The 24,608-nt window shown below is 39.8% G+C and overlaps 1 protein-coding gene across 2 annotated transcripts in view; it reads right to left on the reverse strand.

Annotated features, from left to right (window-relative positions):
* Positions 1 to 516: 516 nt before the first annotated feature.
* The window catches only part of tmem132e (transmembrane protein 132E), a 612,961-nt gene continuing 588,869 nt past the window's right edge, over positions 517 to 24,608 (reverse strand). For both annotated transcript variants that reach the window (XM_074671622.1, XM_074671621.1), the window contains exons 8-9: positions 15,729 to 15,923; positions 517 to 4,466 (exon numbers count right to left, since the gene is read on the reverse strand). In XM_074671622.1, the coding sequence (XP_074527723.1) occupies positions 3,393 to 4,466; positions 15,729 to 15,923 (1,269 nt within the window). In that variant the 3' untranslated portion in view covers positions 517 to 3,392. The remainder of the gene's footprint in view (positions 4,467 to 15,728; positions 15,924 to 24,608) is intronic.

Below are 24,608 nucleotides of genomic sequence, written 5' to 3' on the forward strand. Positions count from 1 at the left end.
CACAATGTAAATGTGTTAATTTGTTTTCCTTGCTTTTTCTCTTGAGGAAAATCACTATAAATGGTTTTAATGCAAAGAAAATCCTCAGAGGGGGTTTTGAATCAGACCTGGCAACCCTGCTTTTGGCACCATCTGCCAAAAGGAGCTGCTGCAACACTAACGCCATACATTTTTTGACATCCTGGGAACACACAATGAAGTGATAATTAGTATTCATCCAACAGTGGTGATGAGTAGAGCTTTGCAGGTAAAGTTGCAGGTATGCAAGGTCTTTTTTTTGTCCTTAAAAAAATTGCTTTTGAACACATTTCGTCTTCATGGCTGATACTAGAACAGGAATAGTAAAAATATTTTCTGTTCAACCAAGGCTTTACAAGCTACATGAAACCTTTTTTTACACAGGTGTCTGCGTATTTGCGTAAAGACTGAGTGAACTCAAAGGACTCTCAGAACATTCAGGCGCTCCTCTTCAGCAGTCTTGGTGTGTGAAGAAATAAAAGGACACGTTGTCATTAGTATATCGCATTTTCTTTAGTACTTTACATATAACGGGAAAATACAAGGGTTTGATCTCAAGAGAATACAGGAAATTTAACAGTGCTCTGTACAATAACACATTTTTGTGAGTGTGGCGGTTGCTTGGCACAGCTGGCAGAGCCGTGCACAGTTTTCCCACGAGGGGGGTTGGGGCAGGGGGGCATAAAGGTTCGATTCAAGATGGTCGATTCCATGTTGGAGGAAGTTTCTATTAGCAGCTTGAAGGAAATACAAATGAGCAACATGTGCACCTTCACCAAAGCAGCACCACGGAAAAGAAAGACATTAAGGATGGTGTAAAAAATCAAGTTGCATCACTTCCTGGGCAACTATTTACATACAGTGATTAGATCAAGGAATAAAGTAAAACAACATGAAAAGGGTGAGTTAAGCTGCTATTAGATACTTGATCTTTTATATTATCTTACTGGGCTGACCATATTAACACTAAACAGCCAGGTTTAGTAAAGACTCCTACATTCATCCTGAGAAACCATCACGTGAAATCCTAACTGGGTCTCTCCCACCTCGACGCTGCCTCTCCGAGTGTCGTGGTGAGTCATGTTGATGCTGCGGCTAAAGATCTGCGGGCTCAGACTGTCAAAGAATTACATCCCATCTTCTCTTTAGATGTTCGCACAGAGTCATTACAAACCAGAATCAGGTCGATGTTTAATTCAACCACATGGTACAAAGAGAGGGCATGCAGAAACCAGACCCTTAAAGTCCCAATCCAGGATTCATGAATTTATCCACTTCATCTATTTACATGTTTTTAACGGTGGTTCCCTCAAGAAAAATAATCTCATGTCGACTTCAGGATCAAAATGAACGCGCTGGTATTTACAATGTTGTTGTAATTAGACCGTTTTCATCTCCCGATCACATTTAACACGTTTGATTCATGAATGAGGATCAAAGCAAATCAATTCAGTGTGTTTGTAGATGCGAAGGTGTGCTTTTGAATCAGGAGGATTAATCTGGATTGGGTCTTTAACGAAGGTGACAATGAAAGCTTCGAAACGCTCATCATCACATCAGATTTCTCGGCTTAAATAAATCAACACCTAAAAAAAAAAGGAAAAATAAGATCCAAGCCCTTAGATGCATTTCAGAATTAAAGGAATGTGACGCAGTTTTTTGATCATGTGGTTGATTCGTTAGTTGGTCTCTGAAGGGAACTTGTTTCATGAAATCAGAGGAAACTTTTCATAAAAGTCACCCACTTCAGTCCCGAAACGCAAACACGATGAAAACATTGTCGTCTTTCTTTCTGGGTCCAGAAATCTCACTTCTTTTAAAACTTTCCTGCTTTTTATGTTCAAAACTTATGTCGGGAACTTCTCATAACTTCTGCCATCTGAGCTGATTTGTGTCACTTTGATTTGACGGTGAAGCCGCTCAGCATCCTGAGTTACATGTCACACTCACGTTATCCACACAGCCCCCAGGCTAAAAGCCTCTCCTCAGCACATTGTACATCTGTGACTCCATCTCACTTAAACAAAAAAAAAGGGATCACATACATCAGGGAGTGTGTCCTAAAAACAGCATGACAACACGAGATGGTCGCGATCTGAAGATGACGAAGCAAAGCCCATAAATGATTCAGAGATTTTGGGTGGATGGCATTTCCTGCAGAGATCCTGTGTTCAGTAAAAGATTTTCTCAGAGGCTGTCGTGGACAACGTTACTTGAGGAATTCATCAAAAAAAGATCTGATGCATAGCAAATCCGTCTGTTAAAAAGCTACAGTTCTGCTCCACAACCTTCTACTGGACGAGACTCGAATCAGCTGTGCGCTCTTCTAGCTTGGAGTAAACCACTTGTGGGATGTCGGTGCGGGAGGCGACTCTGGCTCTACGCGGTATTTACATATACGAGCGTGGAATGTCTGCGCGTATGTATGCCTGACATGGCATGCGTGTAACTCATGATAACATATTTACTTTTATTATGTGTATGAATGGTTATATAATTACAATACAAACATCTACAAATTTGGAAAAAAGTTGCTGATTGTGCCTCCAGATCCCCGTCCATGCAAAGAACGATACACAAGCTCCTCTCATGCTCGAGATCAGTCTCAGTGTTTGAAATCTTACTACGCTGTCTCTAGCCGTGGTGAGAAAACAGGGTGTCTGCGTTGATATAAGAAGTGAGAGTGTGACTGTTTTATAAGGCATTAGATTTATCCAGGACCAGGACGACTAGTTGAAGGGCACTGCTGTAGACTACCTATGAAATGTAGAAAAATGCACGGGATTAACATGAGTACAAATCATGAGTGTGCTGCACCAAAAAAACAACAATGAAGAAAGTTTCGCCGTTAAAAGAACACTTTTCCTACTTTGGCAAAACAAAATGAGTTTAAACGTAGCTTTCATTAGAGTCTTTGACAGTTTTTTGTTCATCAAAGGCCTCTTTGTTTGAAGTAAGTACAGTACAGCAGGATCCGACCGAGCCAGAAACAACACAGCCAACAGCACACCTCATCGACGTTCCTGTCTCTATCAGGCGCTCTCTGGAATCCTGAATAATAAGCTGGAGCAGCTCTCATGTTTGGCCATGGCTCAGCTTCCTGGTGAAACATGTTTCTGATAGCCAAGATTTACAGATTCCTCCAGTGACTGAGATCCTCTGGTCAAGTCTTTGGCTTCCTTTGCGTTCTCTTCTGTGTGAGCGTGTATGAGATTACAGCACTGTGCAAACTAAATGGAACACACTCTAACAGAAACAACAGTTGGCCTTTTAGTCTGTGAAAAGTTAGCTTTCACTCAGGTGAAAAAGAGAAAAATAGAAAGGAACATTTCTTTAGAAAGCTGAGAGCGTTGGTCCACGCTGCGCCTCTTATCTCAGGCTATTTCTTTTATTCTGCGCATGTAATCGTGCAGTTCCTCGGGGTCTTGAAAGCCCATATCCTGGCAGACCCACTGAATGTCCTCTTCATCTGCTATGGGGATGGAGTTGTAGGGCAGCTCTTCTGTGGGGAGGGTGGTAAAGGTGGTGAACTTGACTCTCTTGCGCTTGGAGGTAGGGGAACTGGCCTCCTCGCCGTTCTCCTTCGTCGAGCCCCCGGAGCTGCCGTCACCCCGACCGTGCACCTGGCTCTGAACGCTAGTCTGGGAACTGCCACTGCTGTGATGGTCCCCGTGGCAGCAAGTCTGTACGCCCTCCAGAGGGTTACTGGGGCTCTCTACCTGCTGTGGGGACAGATCGCACTGGGCCCTCAGTGGTTGGCCGTTTCCCAGAAACACCCAGTGGTGGGAATGGTCCATGTTGGCCTGCCCCTCGGGTGGGATCCGTTTATGTCGGTATTTGAGCACAAAAACAATGCAGTTGATGAGAAAGACTAAAATGGCCAGACAGAAAACTCCCAGGAGCGCGTACATGCCAATCTCAAGGTCGGTCATGTTACGAGGCGAATGCACAAAGTCACCTTCCTCCTCCTCCTCGTCACTCTCAGTCGGCCTCTCTTGGTTGCTAATGGTAGGGAAATTGGTGTAATCAATGGGAACACTGGCAGGTTGCTCATTAGATGTCTCATAAATTCTTCCGCTAATGTTAGGATCAATGATAGGACGCCTGGTGGCAGGAGCCAGCTCGATCTCGCCCTCCGTGGTCGCCTCTTCCTCAGAGTCCTCCTCGGGGCCAAAGCGAACCTTAACATAAACTGAAGCAGATGCGATGACGCTTTTTCGTTTGGTCTTCTGACAGGCCTCACAGATGGTCATCTCTAAACGCACCATCTCGCCAGATCCCTCGCCTTCTGCCACCACCACAGGCCACCGTTGCTGAGGCTCCTGGGATACCGACACAACTTTGTCATCCAGCGTGGAGGCATTGAGGTTGTAGTCTTTGGGATCAAAGTAAGACAGAGTGGCGGCTGTGTTGTCACTGAAAAGCATCCAGATGGACAAACTGGCCTCCTGTCAGAGAGGGAAGGAGACAGACAGATTAAGATTGGTTAGTCCAGTTGCTCTGCAGAAGAGTTGAGCAGAGTTCAGTTTAGTTTGATGCAACTTTCTGAAAATATTTATCATCAAGATAGAGGTTCACCCAACTGTCTGTCTTTCATTTGATAGCAATATATAACCAAGCATATTGTGATTGTCACACAACTCTTTAGTCCTACTTTAATATTATACTCCCTTTCAGCAGACTGTCTGCTACAATTTGGTGTAAGTTGCAGGTTTGTACGATAATTTGTTTCCTGACAGTGTTGATACTTATGAAGACCCAGTACATATTTCATATTCTGGATCTTAGCATCCAGAATATTGCCAGCATCTGGATCGTACTTCCAAAATTTGATCACTTCTTCCTTATCCCATTTTGAACATTTCCTGAAAACTTCATCAAGATCTGTTCATTACTTTTTGAGTTATGTTGTTCACTGACAAACAAACAGACAAACTCTTCCAAAAACATACCGTTCTTGGCAGGGGTAAAGATTAAATACAAATGCTTTAACATTAAGCAATAATTGAGTCAAAATAATTATCTCACTCATAAGAAAAGTTATAAAATTTATAAAGATTAAAAAACAGCAGAAAAGGAAAGAGTTACTGCAACCGCTTGATTTTTCTAGACACATAAAAAGACAAAATGTGAATTTGTGACAAATTCTTGGACTGGAAGTCAAATATATCATGAGATTATTGCAGTTGAAGGCTCTGTCATTGTTTGTCTGTCGGTCAAAATGGATAAGGACCATCTGTGCTCCTAAATAAATGAGCAGATTCACAGATTCTTGAGTCTTAAACAGAGAAATATATCCAAGACTTAAAACTCAAAGATGGCGTCTGAATGACATAAAACTAACAGCAGTTAATTAAAATGTGAAGCAGGAAACCAAAGATGGATATGACCACTGATAACAATACCATCCCCAAACTGCAGCAGTTAGAAAGAAGTTGATCCCTAAGGAAACAACAAGCTGCATGAATATAAAAGCTCCAAAAAAAGTCTAAAAAGTGACTCTGCCTTGTTTGTATCTCCCCAAAGAATGTCTCAGCCGTTCAGATCCAATTCTTTCATGGCATTGACCATCATTTGAAAAGCTTTTCCCAGCTGAGCCTTTTGAAGTTCTGGACTTTCTTCAATCCCCCAAAATCTCCTGAGCTTTTTGTGAACATGTGCAGTACCCATTGCTCAGCGCGAGCTTTGACATGCACACAGACGGCGTGCCTCTGATGTGCACACCAGCAAGCCACTTTCAAGCACAAAAAGGAGGACAGGGTGGCAGGAACGACTGCGGTGTCCTGAAGACTGTAGCACCGCTTGGCTCACACAGATAAGGTTCATACAGCAGAGCGCTCCCCGCGATGAGCTGCAGCCTGTGTGCCCATGCTGGTGTATGTGTGTGATCTTCTCATTTTGTACCTTTTATCACTCCATACTCCCTGATGGAGAAAACGCCTCCACGCTGGTTACCTGATGACATTCATCTGCCAGGGAACAAACCACAACACTGGTGTCCATGTAATCAAGGCTCCTCTCGACAGTCCGCTCTGCTCACAGTGCGCTTTAACATCAGCAACCAACCATGCAAAGCTGACATGGGAGGAAAGTGTTTTCTCTGAAACAGAGTCCGACAGTTTTAGGCCTCTTCTCCTTCTTCTCTTGTCGTCTTTTTTATTTTTTTTTGCAAAGGGCAGCCAGTTTTTTTCAGGACACACATCCCTTTGGTGCATTTTGAAACAAGAGTGCTATGTTTTGATGATATTCCACCATGAGCCAAACCTCTATCATCTCAGCATGACAGAAAGGAGACAGCCTTTGATATGGATGATTTAAATAATACATTGAGTGTGGCATTTCTGTTTTTAGGGGCTGACTCTGCGAGGAAAAAGGCTGAAACCAGGGGAAAAGGGGCAATAAGTGGGCGCTTTGACAGTGATAGAACATTTTGAAGGTGCCTGTTTCTGCTAGCAAGAATCAAAAAGTTATGCATGAAGAGGAGGGGTTTTATTTTAAAGAAAGGGAAAAGTTTTAAGGAGGAACGGGCAACTTGGACATCAAAGACAGGATACAACCCAGAGGGACGTCTGCACTCTGTTGATATTATTCCATACATCCAGCTCGGTTTCAGCTATTCTCCAAGCTCCAAGATGTAAGTTTTACCAGTATATAAAACAGTCCCAGCGGAAAAAAATTAAAAACTTGTTCCTACAGTTTCAAAACCTAGTTAGTGCAACAAAGTGCGACAAGTTATTTGGCTGCAGTCGCTGCCATTAAGTGCAAGAACAATTTTTTTGTTCGTGTAGAATAATGTAGCCAACAACTACGATTAATTGCTGCAACAATATACTTCAACCTTCACGATGATCTGAGTCTTAGACCTTCTGACTCCTTGAGGACAAAGAGGAGAAGGTTCAGATTAAGGGTCTAAGTGTTCCCTGAACAGATGAGTCTCCAGACATCTTTTAAAGTAGAAAGAGACTCTGCAGATCGTGTAGAGTTGGATAATTAATTCCACTATTTGGGCACAACAGAGGAGAAAAGTCTGGCTAGAGATTTAGAGCCACACTGGGCTGGGAGCACCAGGTGTGTTCCTCTGTGAGGACTCCAGCAATGTGTAGTTTCAGTGCAGATGTGCAGCAACATCCGCTGCCATCACCCTGCCAGCTCCTTACACAGTAGTTGAGCTCAGCCTGCATTGATGGTTTTAACCATAGACTGTATAATTAATGGATGTAGTCTCACACGTCTGTTTCTGAAACAGACTTTTAAAGTAGATCGGTTATAGCAGCCATACTGGAAGTGACAGGGGCTTGGAGTACAGCCAAAGAAAAAAATTCATCCCCTGCACAGTGTATGCCAATAGTGCCATTAGTGATTCAGAAAAGTGAGTTTTTTTGAACCAGGCTGTAAATTGGTTAATTTCTGCTGTAAAAATGGCTTTATTAGGCTTGGTGTTTATTGACTTCCAGGACCTCAGGAGCCAGCCTCAAGTGGACACTCGAGAAACAGCAGATTTTAGTACTTCTTTTCATTGTCTCATATTCTTAGACTGGAGGTTGCTGCTTGGTTTTAAGGTGCAGACAACCCAGTGTTGTTGACAGATCCAACAAGATTTGCGCTATCGCCCTCTACTGAGCATGATTGGTCTGAAATTGAAGAATCTTTCCACAAGACATAATCTTGTACCTAAACACAAGAAACCCCCCTAAACCCCCCCCAAGTCAAAGACAAGAACACAGACCGCTGTGTGTTAGACCACGCCAATGTAAAGGATCCAGAAAACTGTGAAGAGAACTGCACCAAATGCATCAGAATAGTTTGATATTATTCCATAGTTTTACCTTTGGTATCAATTTAAACTTCTTGTTATTATTTGTTCTCCATGTTGAATCGTAATTGTTGTATTTGATCATAACCTTGGCTCCAAACCAACTTTTTTTAACTTCAGAAAGTAAAGTATTCATAGTCAAACCTGGTTCACTGAAGTTGGATATAGAGCACATCAAATAGCTCACGGCCACAAATATTTCTGGTGTTTCAGTGTAAATTGTGCCCATATTAATAGGTGACTGTTGCCACAAATCATATGCTCAGCTGAAGGTCTCCAGTTAGCATGGTCACGCTAAACTCCAAAACACCAGTTGCTCTGTTATGGTCCTGATTTTTTAAAAATTCAGTAGAACATGAAGCTCCACAGTGGAGTACCATCGTTTGCTAACTTGTCTAAAAAAATGCTGCTAAACGCCATCTCTCTTTCCAAAATACGTGCCCATCTAAATGATGATGTCGGTTGTGAAGGGGTCCATTGGTAATTTGGGTATGGGATAGAGCTCACCTTTTTGCAGCTAAATAGATAAGGTATGGTTGTTACACTTTTTGCTTCAGCACCTCTAACACTGAATTTTTAAGTCAGAGTTCACACATTTGTTGACTACAAATGGCACCAATTCAAACCTCTGCAAGAAAATCACAGAGCTCACCAGATGATGCCAAAAACATGGTGGTCTTTTGTTGCAACTTACCCCACTACGGGGGTAGATTGTAACACATGCTGGGGTAAGTTGTAACAATGAAATTAAAAAAAAGCAAAAACAGAGATCACGCCCCTCATAAAGAGGTTTATTGAAATAGAACAATCCAGAACATTGTCTCTCTCTATGTAGAGAGAGAAAATCTTGCTGCTGCTCCAGTATGCTTTCTTAAAAACATCTAATGGCACACCCCCGTCATTATTAAAATCAAGAAAATATTCCTAATTGTACAAAAAAGGATGGTTGTAACACTTTTTAAAGATGTGTTACAACCCACCCACCCCTGTCAGCCAGTGTTTAGCTAGCTATATTAGCATAGTGGATGGAAATTAGCATGGGAAAACTGCATCATATTTTGCCTGAGAGACTGCAGTTTATTCTGAAAAAAGTCAAATGTTTTTTTTATCTAGAATAGTTTAAGAACTAAACTAAATATAGTCTCAGTCAAATAAATTACTTTCTAACCTAGTTAAGACCTAGGTTTTTTTTCTGTAGTATCTTATTCCTGAATGGTGGAATTGGTAGTGTTGCAACTCCCTCCATGTTACAGCTGTACCCAGTCTCCCCTACTTGTTATGCCATATCCGTATTTCAATGATTGATAATTAGAGTGATTGTTGAATGACAGTACAACATGGTTACCTTTGCCAGCAACATGTTTGAGATGAATTATTAATCATGTCCTGAAGAAAAAGAATTGATTGAAGCATTTTGAATCATGATTTTCTTCACATCACAACAGAATTCATAATAAAAACTAGCCAATTGCATTTTATATAATGTCATTTATGGTGGAAAAACCTGTTATTAAATTACTCGACTGCAGCCGCAGTGATCAAACTGCCTGCAGTGTCTGCAGACGTCATTAAGTAGTATCTATAATTGGCCTTGTGAGCGCAGGGATCAGCTGATGACAGTAATTTCAAAAGCTATTAATCAGGCTAAGCGTTCAATCAGTCTATCTGTAATGAAGAGTGCTTCTTATACAGTGACTTTTATGGTAATGTAATCTATGCATTCCTGTTAAATAATGTTCATTAGGATGAGGTCTCATACACACACACACACACACACACACACACACACACACACACACACTCTGATTTCTGCTTTATGGCATTTGGGAATGTGCATGGATGTCCATTAAGCATAAATATCTTCAACATTAAAATATAGATATGCATAGAGACACTCCCCTAAAAAAGATAAATCTCATACATTTGCATCAACTTGAGATGCAATAACACTCTGGGATTGATAAAAACCTTATTTGAAGAGCTCATTTAAGCAGAAACAGCGGGTAAATCACAGCAGCAGAATAAGCTTTATGATGGACCTTGGAGCGCCGAAGCCTCTCAGTTGTAGAATTTGGTCAAGCGTAAAAGAGAACGATGCAAAGAGTCCTTGATTGTCCAACTCCCTCCATCCATAGTTTATGTGTTTCATTCATTTCCAGAGTAATAGAGGACATTTGGAAAGTTTTCCTGTGAAACAGAATCAAATGGCTTGAAATAGCTGCAGCGCTCCTCTGAGAGCTTTGCCGGCAGAGGAATTGGCTGCCTTTTATGGCCTGGCCTTGGAGAGCACTTAGGACAATACATTACAATAATTAAATTTCAAGGTGGCCAAGAAGCAGAAAGCAAGAAAAATTGGAATTTAATGCTTCTCTCCCACCCATGCTTGGTGAGGTTGTGGTTGCATTTTTAGCCACTAACTGACCAATGAGAGGGCAGGATGGAAGGAAAAATAACACACACACACACACTGATGTACTATACATGCACATCTCCTCAGGTAGAGGAGAGCTGCAAATTAATTCCCTGCACAGAATTGGAGACATCATTACTTCCTCTCAAAGAGGCAGACTCACAGAGAAAGCATTATTTCCTGATTCTTTTCAACCCGACGTGTCTTCACTCCCTTCTGTGAGCAATAAAACACGTTTCGGGGGGAAATATATGGGCACTTCAGACGTGTTTTGCCAGGCTTGGCTAATATGGAGGTTGTGATAAAAAGCAGCATCAAGGATACTTCTTAGTTCACTGCTGCTGCCTTTATCTGGTGTCCTTGCTAACAATGCAGTCTGGGGCTTAAAAGACTCATCTTAAGAATATTTCTTTCTTCTCTGAAATGAAACTTGTGCTGTTTGTTGATATGGGCTGAGGAGATTTGCAAATAAACTTAATTTCACAGCCCTTGACACTAAAGTAAGGAAGAAGAATCAGAATATATGTGGAGCCTGAACATTACTCAGACTTCAGCTGCTAATTGGTAATTGGCTCATTGCCAGTCTTATGTCTTTATCGATATGTTTGCCTATTCTGTGCTCCCTGAGCGTAGGTGTTTGGTTTGGAAGGTAAAATGCATAGATTTTTGAGAAATATGAGCGTTCTTCTTGATTTCGCTGTTTATTTAGACCCCCACATGGACATGGATAAGTCTTTTTTCATTCATATTGGGCTGTAAAACCTCAAACCTGTTGACTCCTGGTCTGGCTCCGCTCATTATGTCTATTTGTCATCGTAGTCAAGCTAAATACAAACTGATTTTGACACAATCTGTGTTATTTTGAAAGTCACTGGGTGTTTTTAGGTAGTTTCCGCTCATGATATCCGGTCCCGCTTGATCTCCCCTACACTGGATTTATGCATCACAGCTCTGCATCTGTCAAAAAAGGATGGCTGTATATTACCTGCAACATGACGGAGCAGCAGAGATGGCAAGTAACAAAGTATAACTATTTTGTTACTGTACTAAAGCAGCTTTTTCAGGTACTTTGTACTTTTAGAAGTATTTATTTCTCTGAACATTTATTACTTTTACTCAATTACATTTTCAACATAAATACTGGTACTGGTACTGCCACACTGCCCACACATGTTACACCACTAGCGTTGGAGCAGCTGCACGAAATGGACAACGGTGAGGGTCCCACACAGGAGCAGAACCCATGGCCTAATTCAAAAGAGCTTTTTGAGATTGTTGGTGCTAAAAACAACTCCTGTCGTATGCGCTGCATCTTGTGCAAATCAAAACTCCAGGAAGTATTGGCGTAAAAGAACAGTCATCAAGTACACTAGGACAGTAGGCAGGTCGTGTTTGATCAAGCAATAACTTTCCTAAACAAGTTTCCATATAAATTATCCTGTGTTTACAGTCAGTAAATCGTGCAATAGGAATACATTTTACTTCTAAAAGCACTTTTGTGTACATTTCAGAGTCTGTACTTTTTACTTTTTACTCGTGTAGATATTTGGACCAGAACTTTTTACTTTTAGTCAAGCTGATTTTTTACATGGGTATTTTACCTCTACTCAAGTAAGGAATCCAGGTACTTTTGCCATCTCTACAGAGCAGCCACGCAGACGTACTGCAACAGATTGGATCAGTGTAAGTTGACAGATTGACTTGAATGGCAATCGAATTGATCCGTTTGCCGTGACATAGTGGAGACGCACTGCATTTCACCTGTAAGCCAGTGAATGACCAGCATAAGCCCCTAAGTGACCAATATAAGCTGCTAAATGACTAGCATAAGCCCCTGAATGACCAAGATAAGCCACTGAGCAACCACTAAATAATGCTGACAACCAGCATAAGGTGCTGAGCTACCGACATGAGCTCAAGAGCCATTAGTGGCGTAGCATGAGCTACTTTTGGACATGGTGACACTACAGGCCTGGTATCAAACCTGGTATCGATTGGGAATGTCCCGATTCAGATTTTCTGACTTCTGATCCGATCTGACATCGATACCTACATTTTCAGACCCTTAAAGTAATGAAACTAGTATTACATACCGATCTTTTTTTATTTTGCTTTATAAAATGAACAATATTGTAATGAACTTGCTCTCTTAACCAGGTTGTAATAAAGAATGAAATAACAATAATACTAATTAAATAAATAACATAAATCCTGAAAAGTTCAAAATCAAAAGCCATAAATCAACTCAATTTTATAAAAGAAATAAAAAAAGTCAATAGATTAAGAAAAAAAACCTTTAAAAGTGCTGGTGCAAAACTTTGTACACCAAAATACTGACCAAGAAAGTGCAGAGTACTGGGAGATTTACAGCAGCCGTAAAGCGTGACGGTGCTGAAAATACATGAAAACTGGATCGGTCCTGATTACGTAATGAAATCTGATGCTATCCGATCCTCCAAAAATAGCCACCTTGGGCATTGATACTGATTGGTGATTGAAAGCCTATGCTCTGCCTCTGATAGGCCTTCAGAGGGCCGGCCAATCAGAAGGAAGTGGGTTCGTAGAACGAGGAATCTTAAAGAGACAGCAGCTTAACCAAAGCGCTTCAAATAGAGGCTGCATGTAGCTTAAAGTAGCCGAGTGGCTACACTTTATAAGTTAGCAGGGGGCGCCATGGAGCGCCATGATTGTTCAAAATCACTGGATTCATACATTTTTTGCAATGACAATTTCTGGCTAAGTTTGAAGACTTTTGGACAACGCTGAAGGCTCTCAGTTTGGGGTCTACTGCAGACCAGAAAGGTGATCGATCTGAAGGACTGTGTTTATCCCTCTCGGATCATTTAACACCAGCGAAGAGCAGAAATTCAATAGAAAACAGTTCAGATAGATTCAAAACAATGTACCACTCTGTGCGTTAATATCATCCTCATATTAATTCACCTGAGCTTTGAAAAGATTTTTTTATTCTTTGAATTTAAGTGTAACTTCAGGAAAAAGATATTCTGTTTCAAAATGTGTGCATAATATGATTTATTCTACCAGAACAATAACAGTAAACAAGACCTTTTGGGAAAGTCCCCAATTAGGATGAATTTCACAAGCAAAACAGTCCCAGCGTCAGAGGCATCCTTCGATATCTGTGCTGTGGAAGAAACACTAATGCTTGTTATTTACCTCAGGTACACTGCTGCTAACTTCACTGTCTTCCCACAAAGAGACTCCATAAATATGTAGCACTGTTTTGGTGCCATGTGCATATTTTTATTATACTGTTGTGTGTTTTGAAAACTAAAATGCAGCATGAATATTTCAGAAATCTTTGCACATGTTGGAGTCAAAGACTGTCTCTGTTGTGTGGGATTTTATAGAAACATCTAAAGGTGGTGTGTGAACAAGTTCAGCTGTTTGCAGCACACAAACATACACACTTAAATGAACTAGAGGGGAATTTAAATAGCATGATGCATGAAGTGTTCAATAGCTCTACAAGTGATTAACATGTCATCAAACTAGAAATTCATTGGTTTATATCATAGAGTGTTTTCTGATGCTTATAACATAATCTTGATAACATCATGTCTGTTAGTTTATAGATACTATCAGGAGGTCTCAAGGTGGGAGGCATAGTTGGACAGTTTACTGTGCTTGGGAAGTTGTCATGAAGCTCACAGGAAGTTGATCCATGAAAACAGTTTAACTTAATTTGTTAAATTTGGTTTAAGGAGGATCCGTTTTAATTGCACTCGCTCACCACCTTGTAGCCCGAAGTCTCCGCACACTGTCGTAAATTACTTTTTGTGAGGCGTGTGTTTGTTTTGGAATTAAATGGAGATCAAATCATAGCAAGTTTTCTTTGTTCAAGACAACTTTTTACTGCATACAATGCACAGAGGTAAGGGACTTATCAGTACATTTATGTAGTGCTACGGTTAGAAACATGACATCAAGAAAACGTTGTAGCAGCCAGCTGTATCTGTTGGCTGATGTGACAAGTTAACACTGTCAGTTTGTGAGTAGTTTAGTAGCTGTTTATATTTAGCGCAGCTGGCAGTCTAATGCTGTGAGACGTGTCAGTTATGTGTAACGTTAGTGAATCCTGGTTAGATATGTCCTACCAGTCATCTACCAATCAGAGCTAACGTAACCTCACTCTTTATTTTATTGATAGACTCTCAAGTTTGAACAGACCACTGCAGAATAACTGCTGACTGTGGGTTGGAATCATAGACTGTAAAAAAAAATGGACGTAATCTTGCTTGGCTCAAAGTGAGGTCACTACAAAAACTGCTCCCCCTGGTGACTGGCTGCAGTATAGGTCAAAAAAATCGGGCTTTCCAGTCATTCCAGATGGGCTGTGGTCAAACTTAAAAAAAGTAATACACCTCGTAGAAATGTTTCTCACATCTGATTGTTGTGGTGATTTGAAGATACCATTTGGCTGTTTTGTATTCAAGTCCTCTTTTTTCTGAACTGTTCCGTTTTCTTTAGTTATAGGAGGTTAAAAATGAGGTTTTACATCTTGTTTAACGATGACTGACAGCTGCCGTTCTCGTGTATTTTTTGGGGGGATTGTAAAATATGTTGGGAGATAGAGTCAAGAAGTGATTAGACTCTTGAAAAAAAAAAAAAAAAAAATGTCATCCAGCTCCACTCAGATTTTCCCAGAGTCCCTCACAGTCTCTACTGCGCAGACTCTGGCTGCAACTGCTGCCAATGGCTGCGCCTGTGACGGGGGAATTTTGCTTTCAAAACCATACAATGGTAAATGGTGGAGCCACGCTGTTTACTCTATATAGTCTATGGTTGAAATGAACATTATCACACACAGTTTAGCCCCTGTATCACTTTCCTGTTTAGCTTTCATCTGCTCTTCTGTCCTTTTTCTGTCTGACAGTTAGGCTCCTGTGTATACCACCACTATACAATTAGTCACAGATCTCTGTGTTTTATCTAAGCGGCAACCTCTGGTCTGAGAATATGAGACAATGCGGAAGTGCTAAAATCTGCTGTTTCTTGAGTGTTCGCTTGAGGCTGGCTCAGGAAGTAGCGGAAGTCACATACACACCAAGCCACAAAAAGCCATTTTCAAAGCAGAAATTAACCTATTTACAGCCTTGCTCAAAAAACGTCTCCTGTCTGAGTCGGTAATTTTACTACCGGCTCCCACTGTACGGGTTTTTTTTGTTCAAAAATCATAAATTTACAAAAAGAGCAGCATGAGAGGAATGATAAAAAGTTGTCACTTTCTTGTTGTATAAAAACTGACTTGTTTTTGCAACCTCCAGAGTTGCTCCCTGTTGGCCTTTACTGAGAGTTTAGGCAAGACTTTCGAATAGAGGCTAAGAGTAATCCAGTTTCCCCTTTGGGTCTGCATTTATAAAAACCTATATTATTCTTAAAACCAAGCTACTCTTCACTTGTTTACGTGTGAATCTGAGGGAGTGTGTGGATTACTGTGAGAGTGTCTGAGCGTAATCACTGTACCTGCTTGAGAGCGGTGAGTGTTTGGGCTCCTGTTGCCTTGGCCACCATGGTGTGACTGTTTCCAGGGCTGGGCTGCAGCGACAGGGTCAGACCTGAAACAGCTTGAACCCGCATCTCGGTGATGGAGACCTTTTCATCCGTCACAGAGAACGCCGACTCTCCTAACACCGCGTCCACCGCCAGCGGAGACTCCACCTGCAGAGAGAAGATACTCCTTTATTGTTTCTCCACATGACAGAGGGACATCGTTTAAGACCAGAATAGACAACAGCTTTATTGTTTTTTTTCTGCAGCTCATAAAGCCCTGACAGGCCAATTTTGGATTATAGTGCTTTGTGCTGTTGTGTGTCTGCGTCTTGGGTACGTGTCAATGCCTCTCTGTCCGTCATAGTGAAAAGACAAACCAAAAAACCTCGCCTGAGATGGTATCCATCAGCAGCCAGACAAGAAGTTAAAATGTGCAGCAGCTGCTCTCAAAGTGACGGTTAGCAGAAACACTCGTGCCCATCTAAGTGTCACCACATAAAACATCACAAGCATTCGAGGCTGCTCTTGTCTGTTCGGGTAATCCGGGACTGCTGACAGGCCTCTGCACCCGCTACTTTGAGCACTTTTAAAAGATCGTCATTTCACTTTGCAATCTCAAGCAGAGGTCAGGAGGGACTTGAAGAAAGTTAAGAGCCATCGAGCAGAGCAGCAGCCTTGTCCTTTAGAGTCAGATGGGGAAATCTTTTCCACCTTCATGTCGAGCATTTTCCAGCTGCAGTGGGCATCAAATAAAGCGTGCCGTGCTCGAGCGGTGAAGGGTTTGGTGCTCTGACAAGCTTCTCCAATCATCATCAAGTGAAACCTTGAAACAGCAAGATAAGTGCATCACTTCTGCAACAAGCTCTGCTTCAAATAAACAGAGAGAGGAAGAGAAAAGAGAGGAAAGTCTCGTGGTATCAGGCTGATTTGTAATTTAATGTGACATGATCATGGTTTGAAAACACAGTTCAGGGGTTGATGTTTGGAGTGTGAAGTGATTTAAATATTAGGTGGTGTGTCAAGCTTTTTGCTTTCATTGTGAGAAACATGAGACAGGATCATCTTGTTATTTCTGACACATTTCAACCTTAATGTTTCCTCGTTCCTGCATCATTTGAAGAGGTTGTGATTACTTGTTTGGCTCTTACTCATGCATTTATGCAATATTCATAAACATCACCAACTTATCAAACAGTGGTTGTGCAATACTTAACTCCTGCCTTTTGATGGATTATTTGGAATTTAAATTTTTGTTGAACTTTGAAGCTTTTTCACATTTAATTTCAAGATGGCTCGAATGAGGAATTTAATGATGCTTTTTCTTTTTTTGCATCACTCAAAATCTCTAAGATCTGTCTTCAGACTCACATATTCAACCTCCTTTCCTCTCTTTTTTAAAAAACTTTTCTACTTCTTTATAAATATGTTTCCTATTAGTGGCAGTCAGAACAAGCACTAAAGAAAGAAACCAAACGTTGAATTTCTCTTTTAATACCTCTACATCTCTGCGATTGCATCTTTTTCCCCCTCGCCTGATGTCTGCAGAATTTCTACCCCAATATTTCTTCCCCTGCCTTCAGCTCAGCCTCATAAATTGCTGCTATAATTTGTCATGCAACTTGGAGCAGTGTGATTTGTCATGCAAAGGCTTGGGTCATATCATGTGCAGAAACATGCATCTGATCGTGCCTGGTTCAATAAATTTGGTGCCAACATGTTTTTAATGAAACAGTCAATCACGTACTCTTTCTCAGTTCCTTTTAACTCAACAACCTGTAGCTTGTTATCTTCAGACAAAGATGAATTATATTTTTCTGTTATTACATTTTTGGATGAACTAAAATTTGGACAGAACAAAAGTCACGACAAAATCCTAGACAAAGATTTTCTGTCTAACCTTCCTTGGATTTCTACTTGATGATTAGTTACTTGTTACTTGTACAGAAAGCGAAACTGACAGACTTCAGATCTGTTGACCTCTGGCCTGGCTCCACTTTGTCGTTGCAGTCAAGATTATCTGGTTTTGAGATGGTTTTGCTCTTCGTAAATTGACGTCACAGCTCCTTCAAAACGAGAAGTCTTGCGTCTGATGCGGGGGCTCTGACTTGCTGGAGCAGGAGCACAGTGGATCCAGTGTGAGTCGACACACTGGCTTGAAAAGAAACCTGCCTGATCGGTGATGTGTTGGAGCAGAAATGCTTCCAGTGTTTTTTGGCTGTCATGGGCTTTTTCAGCGCTCTAGGAAGAAAGCGTTTTAAGTTGGAGCTCCTGAAACTTAAAATTTGGTACAAAAAATGAGCCTGCAGATGCTTTGATCCCATTTGACCAAATATTATTCATTTGAACTGTTTTAGCTAACTGATTTTTTCTCCCTTTATGTTTTATTTTATTGTTCTAACTGTAGCCATCATCATTATCATTTTTATTAGTTCACTCTGATTATTTAACTAAACTTAAAATTATTATTGTTGCTAATTTAATTTTTGTCTTTTAATATTTTAAGCATAAATTTTATCCACTTATTTATTTATTCATTTCTTGTTCTTATTCTTCGCGACATTTTTCTTTTCATCTTTTAATGACTTTCCTTTGATCCTCATTTTCTCAGTCTGTATTGTTTGGTTCTCTCGTCCTGCTTTTGGATTTTGATGTGTTTGCTATTCATTCTGAGGTTGTGGCCCTTAAATAGGTTTTACTATTTCAGAGTTTAATTGCTTGCTTTCATTTATTTTGTTCTAGGTAAAGAAGTTATTATTACCATTTATGACCTTGTAATCTAGGTTATGTTGATTTTTATTATTATTATTATTATATATTTTAAATCATGTGTTGTACATTTGAATCTTTAATGGAAAGTGCTGCTTCTGGTCTTAATCCTGACTTGCTCGTAAATAATAATGAATAAATATAATAATAATAATAACAATAATAATAATAATAATAATAATAATAATAATAATAATAAAAATAATAATAATAATAATAATAATAATAATAATAATAATAATGATGATGATGACGATAATAATAATAATAATAATAATAATAATAATAATAATAATAATAATAATAATAATAATAATAATAATAATAATGATAATAATAACCTAACATATAGCACCTTTTAAAACAGAATCGCTTTGACAACAAACAGGAACACGCAGACAACAAAGCACAGGAAAACAAAATCAAAAGGCTCGGTTCCAATCAGGCACTCTCACGGAAGGACACGAGGCACAAAGACCCTAGCAAGGGGCAAATATCAAAGAAACCCACACAATACAAGAAACATGCAACATAAAATAAAGACAATGAGGACTGAAATAAAAACTAAAAACATAAAGTCTGTAGGAAAAAGAAAGAAGGACTTAAAAGGTGGTTTAAAACAAAAAAGCAGGACAGCAAATGTGAAAAAATTAAATCCTAATGATGATAAAATAACAATAATAATAATTATATGGCAACATAATATGTCTAACAGGGAGAAAAACAGACATCCAACAAGGAGGTCAAGCTGTTACTAATGAGTCTCCCTTCCAACCTGCCAACACCTGCTTTCAACACCTTGATCATCACTGATCTCTTGTCCATGCAATGTCATCTCAATGCTCATTCATCAACTCTTCTGAGCTTTGGTTTTATCTCTATGACAACACTTTGACATCATAGCTGTAACCAATTAGATTTGTCTCTTTTCAGCACTGCTCCCTCATGTCCTCCCAGCTTACAGAGGTTAATGGCTGGAAACAATTAAGTGCTGCTGTCTGCTATGAAAAAGTTGCTCTGTATCTGTGTGTGCATATGTTCCCCCTACAGCACCTCGACCTCCTCGCCCTTCATACTTATCCAATAAATCCCTTCACCACACGCTGTGTGAGCTGTATTTCTTTATGTGCCGCATTAATAAACCAGACTGAGAGTTAAGAAGTTGGAGAAGTATTATTGAAATTCCTACGTGGGCAGTTGTAGTAAATGCTTAAGGGCAGATATTTGGAGGAAACTTTTCAAATTCTCAAGCCAGACTCCCCCTTGGTTTGCATATTGCTCGTGTGTGATAGATTAATGTGCCAGAAAGGAGAGTTATGGTCCAGTGGCAGCTACATAAACACATGAACATGCAAACTCACACACACATGCACACACAAACACAAGCATACATACAAAACCCTAAGGCATGATAATAAATGAGTGCATAAATAAGCTGATGAAGTTTTCATGAGGACGGCTCAGATTCACTACGGGAGATTTTTCTGCCACAGCTCAAACTTCTCTCTTTGCTCGATTTGAAAGTTGTTTTTTTATTAGCGGGGACAGATTCAGTCTAAGAGGAGAGTCAATGGAGGCAAAGACGATAAAAAAAAGAAGTAAAAAAGAAACATAAATTCCTCTGAGGTCGTACTGAGAACGACTCCACCAGTGAAAAACTGTTTGCTTCTTATCGATTCTCTGCTTTTTCCACACTCTTTTCTGCTGCGCCTGATATTTTCACATGCCAATTAAAGAGACTAAAAGAAAATCTAACGCTATTGAAATCAATACCTGCGACTTTGTGCAAATGTCACAACACAATTCAAAGATACAGCTCGTTGTACATTGATTGTCTGAACTAAAGAATTTAATCACATAGGTTAATCATGTTGGAGGTTGTGATCCTTGCTGAAAACACAGGTTGTGTAATCACTTACTCTCAAACCATCATGTTTCAGGGACAGATCAGCTGCAGAAGTGCAAGTTTGTGATCAAACTCCAACCTTAATTATGTATTTAATGCAGGTTAATGTCAGGTTTGACTTCTTGCAGATCTACCTGACTCAGAGTAACAATGATAATAAACAAATCTTGTTTAAATCAATTCACTGCCAAGCACGCGTTCCTGGATGTGAGTGTTCCTCAGCTGTATTTATAGATGACGGCTCATTGGAGTTCACACCAACAAGTGTCAAAACATGACAGAAGCTTGCTCGTGAAGGAAACACTGAGAGAGCAAATAATAAGAATTCAGTGATGTGATTTATGTGTATTAGACTTACAGCTGCAGCCTCCTTTGTATCAGAGCACTTGCTGCTGGCAGCACATTTACAACTTCATGCGCTGTATAATTTGAGATAAGTAGGAACAGAAGTTTTCTACCTCAATATTCAAGAGCAACAATTGATAAAGATGTTTATTTAGATTATACATCCTCTGGTTTGAGATGTTATCTTGCAATCATGATGGTTGTATTGTTTTAAAATTTGGATTCTCACTTCTGTCCCATCCCACTTTTGGTAAAATGACACCCACTTCTGTACTGCCCCCATTTTTTTCCCTTCTGTTAGTTTTTAGGCAATACATTGAATTTGATTAAATTTTCTCCCCATTTTTTTTTTCAATTTTTTCAAATTATTATTTTTTTTTAGATTACTTTGTGTTGTGCAGCTTTATTTCAAAAGATAAGACAACAGGTTCAGTTCATCTGTGGTAAAATTAGGAGCCATTATTGCCTCAATCCAAACAAAAATGCCTACTTTCGTGTGATAAACCCAAACATATTAAGTTCATTTTACTAATTTATTGACCAACTTTTACCATCAAGCATTGAAAATAGCAATATTTCAGACTTCCCAGCCAGTTCAGTCAGCTTAATAGATAAGTTCTTGCTTCTTACTATGTGTTGCAGAACCATTTTGTAGCACATCAGAGTCCACGCCAGTGTTTACTCCCTTCATTGCTGTTCTTTTTTGAATTCCAGGGGAAGACTGCAGCTGGGAGCACCACTGGCTTCTGGGAAGTGTAGTTCTTTTCATTTTCTTATTGGAAATAAACTACAAGATGGCAGCGCATGTCACAATACTTTATCTTCCTGATAGGTTCCACCTCCTGTCTGCTTCCATTAACTTTTTATCCTGAACCGTCCCAATCTTGTGGTTAATAGTAAAGTTGACTCCTATCCAAGGGCAACATCCGGTAAGTAAAAATGAAGCCTATGCAGAAGTGTTAAAAGAATCCGCTTGAGGTTGGCTGCTGAAAGAAGTCACGTACACACCCAGCCATGAAAACAGACTTTTACAGCATTAAAAAGTATATTTACAGCCTGGTTCAAAAAACGGCTTGGGTCTTAAACACTGATTTCACTATCAGCACCTACTGTATGGTGAGAGAGTTTTTTTCTAACTCGGTGGTTTAGAAGTTATTAGGATCATTTCATTTTTCCAATCAGAGGCACAGCTCATGTCACATGAAAAGCGGGCCTCATTTGTTTTGTTAACCGTTTCTTTTAGTGATTTCTCATCACCAAGTGTGGTCAAACATCCTTGTGTCATCATCACAGGCTGATGACATTAAACCTCACCTATCCCTCAGGTATCTTGATACCAGATGATCGTGCTGCGTAAACATTAGCAAACTCTGCCTTTGACCAAGTGAAATGTTCTCCATTAGGGGGTGACTTGGGGGAAAATATGTCAGGATGTTTTCATGGCAGGATCAGGATCTGGATTTTCTCAGGATTGTCTCTCATATTCAGACTACTTTGACTCGCATTTTTATTTCTTATCCTGTATTCTCTACATCTTTTCTTCACCATTTCACAACTTGAGTCTCATCCATTGTCCTCTGGTGAGTTTTTTGAACTCTCACATTTTCACATCATAAAGAATCCAATCATTTTAAGACGTGAGCTGTAAGAGTTGTTGAGTTTCTACAGAATGTACAGAGCTTTAGCTTTGTACAAGTAGCCTTTGGACAGTCCAAATTTAGTTGTTTTTTTTCCTGAGGTTTTGCAAGGTAGACTTTAGTTTGATTTGCTCACTTGACAGAAAAATGTAAATGTACACAAAATTTGACACTAGATTGGGGCCATATGAAAATAGACCACGGGTCACGATTGGGAGTACTTTACAAGGGTGCATTTTGAAGATCTCTTACTTGCCCTCTTACTCCAGTCTCATATTCAGACAAAATTATTCAAAACTGTATTTTAAGACCAGCCAAAATTATAATGTAGAATATCTCAGTCAAGTTCATTTTGAATTAATGGATTTGAACATACTTTTTATAGTCATATGTTGTGAGATGTAGCTACTGGAGAGTCAACACCAACATTTCCAGATGACGGCTACTTGCATGTAGCTGCAGGCTGTGCCATCTTTAATCAAACATGATGCTTTTAATCAATCCAACAGTTGTTTGGATATTCATAAAATAGGTTCGATTCAGTAAACGGGAAATCAGGCCCAGTTCTTCAAACTCGCACACCCAGATGAGAAGAGCATTGATTTTTGAAGAGGAGAAGAGGAACTGATTGATCAGATATTTTGAAGCTTTTTAGCTGTAAAAATAATCACCAATTTTCCCATCATGCTTTGGTTTTTAAGGCAGAGTTTCCTGAGGGTATTCACCCTGAATTAATTTCTTCCATCATCTACCTCGGTTGGTTTTTAAACAGGTTTCTGTTCTTCAGTTTAGATGTTCGACTCTTCAGATCTTTTCATTTTTCCCTGAGGTTGTGTAAAGCACCTTGAGGGATCTGAGAGTTTATATTCGGTCACAAATAATTTGAAGATATGATCTGAAAATGTTTCAGATTTGACTGAAGGGCTGAAGCAGGAAAAGTTTTGGTTTTCTTGCGAGTGAAAAAGCAGTTTGAAAAGTACTAATGATTAGCTCAGAGGAGACACTTCAGGTCAGAGAGCGAAGAGATCACTTGTTAAAAAGGTCTTTAAAAAATATGAGCCAATCTAAGTCACAAGTTCTGTGCCTCAGAACAATTATACCAGTTCACTGTGCTCACAATAATCATTTCTCCTCTGTCTTCTGTTTCTAAAATACCCCTCGTGTGGAGAGCTGTAGGCACTTGCAAAGGGAAATAATGCTTCAGACAAGCTGTTGTCACATTAAAATGAAAACCCAGGAGAACATTTTCTCTTCAACTGTTATCAATTTGCGATGTTTGTGATGAGTGCCGGGGCGTACTCGCTGATGAAGTGCAGCAATTTGGTTCTTGTCATTTTCCCTCAGATTGGCTCATTTCCGTTTAGCACAGTAGCTGATTTTCATAGATTCCCCATAAAGTCTGAGAAAAATCCCCCGCAGAAGATCCTGGGAGGCTGTTTCTAGTAGGTGTGAGTGGCTTTGTTGAAAAGCTTGAAATTAGGATTCAAAATGAAGCGTTGAGTGCTTGTGTTAAAATCTGCTGCATTTAGGGAAAGTTGTCTTTTTTTTCTTGTATGATGTAAAAATTTCATAAAAATCTGATCCAAACAGTCACTGAAATTCAGTATAAGAGACAGAAACAATCTCTAATAATCTTATTTTGCTATGTGGGTCATGAAGAGGCATCAGTTTAAGAGCGAAACAGTTTCCAAACCAGTTAAAACTCCTCTCGGTGCCTCGGAGCCTCTGTCTAAATAATGCCGACCTTCTCTCTGGGACATTTCAACCTGAAACTGTTGTGTTAGATAAATGCATAACCACACGGTAACCTCAAGGAATCACAACATCAGGAGGCTGAAAATAGGAACACAATGCTGACATTTTGTCTCTCGGGGGACTCAGACCTTGATGGGTTTAAGGCCTGACCTGTTTCACCCACCTGTCACTCCAGATCAACACCTCTGGTGGAGATTATCATTGGCTCTGCTTTCTTATCCAACTTCAGACGTATCGAATGGTTGGAAAACTTTCTCACTTAGTGTTGGAAGTAGACTCAAAACTATGTGTTTATGACCAATAATAGTTTACAACTTGTCTTGAAAGCCAGTTTCCTCTGAGTAAAAAGACAGCGATCATAGTGAGACTCAACCAAATAAAATAAAGTAAAATAAAAAAAAAATGTAGGAAGAATATTGCTCCTGCAACAGGAAAATAAAAATC

This window comes from Halichoeres trimaculatus, unplaced genomic scaffold (assembly GCF_033239565.1).
Source record: "Halichoeres trimaculatus isolate MK-OKI-2021-1 unplaced genomic scaffold, fHalTri1.1 fHalTri1_scaffold_6, whole genome shotgun sequence".
Lineage (NCBI taxonomy): Eukaryota > Metazoa > Chordata > Actinopteri > Labriformes > Labridae > Halichoeres > Halichoeres trimaculatus.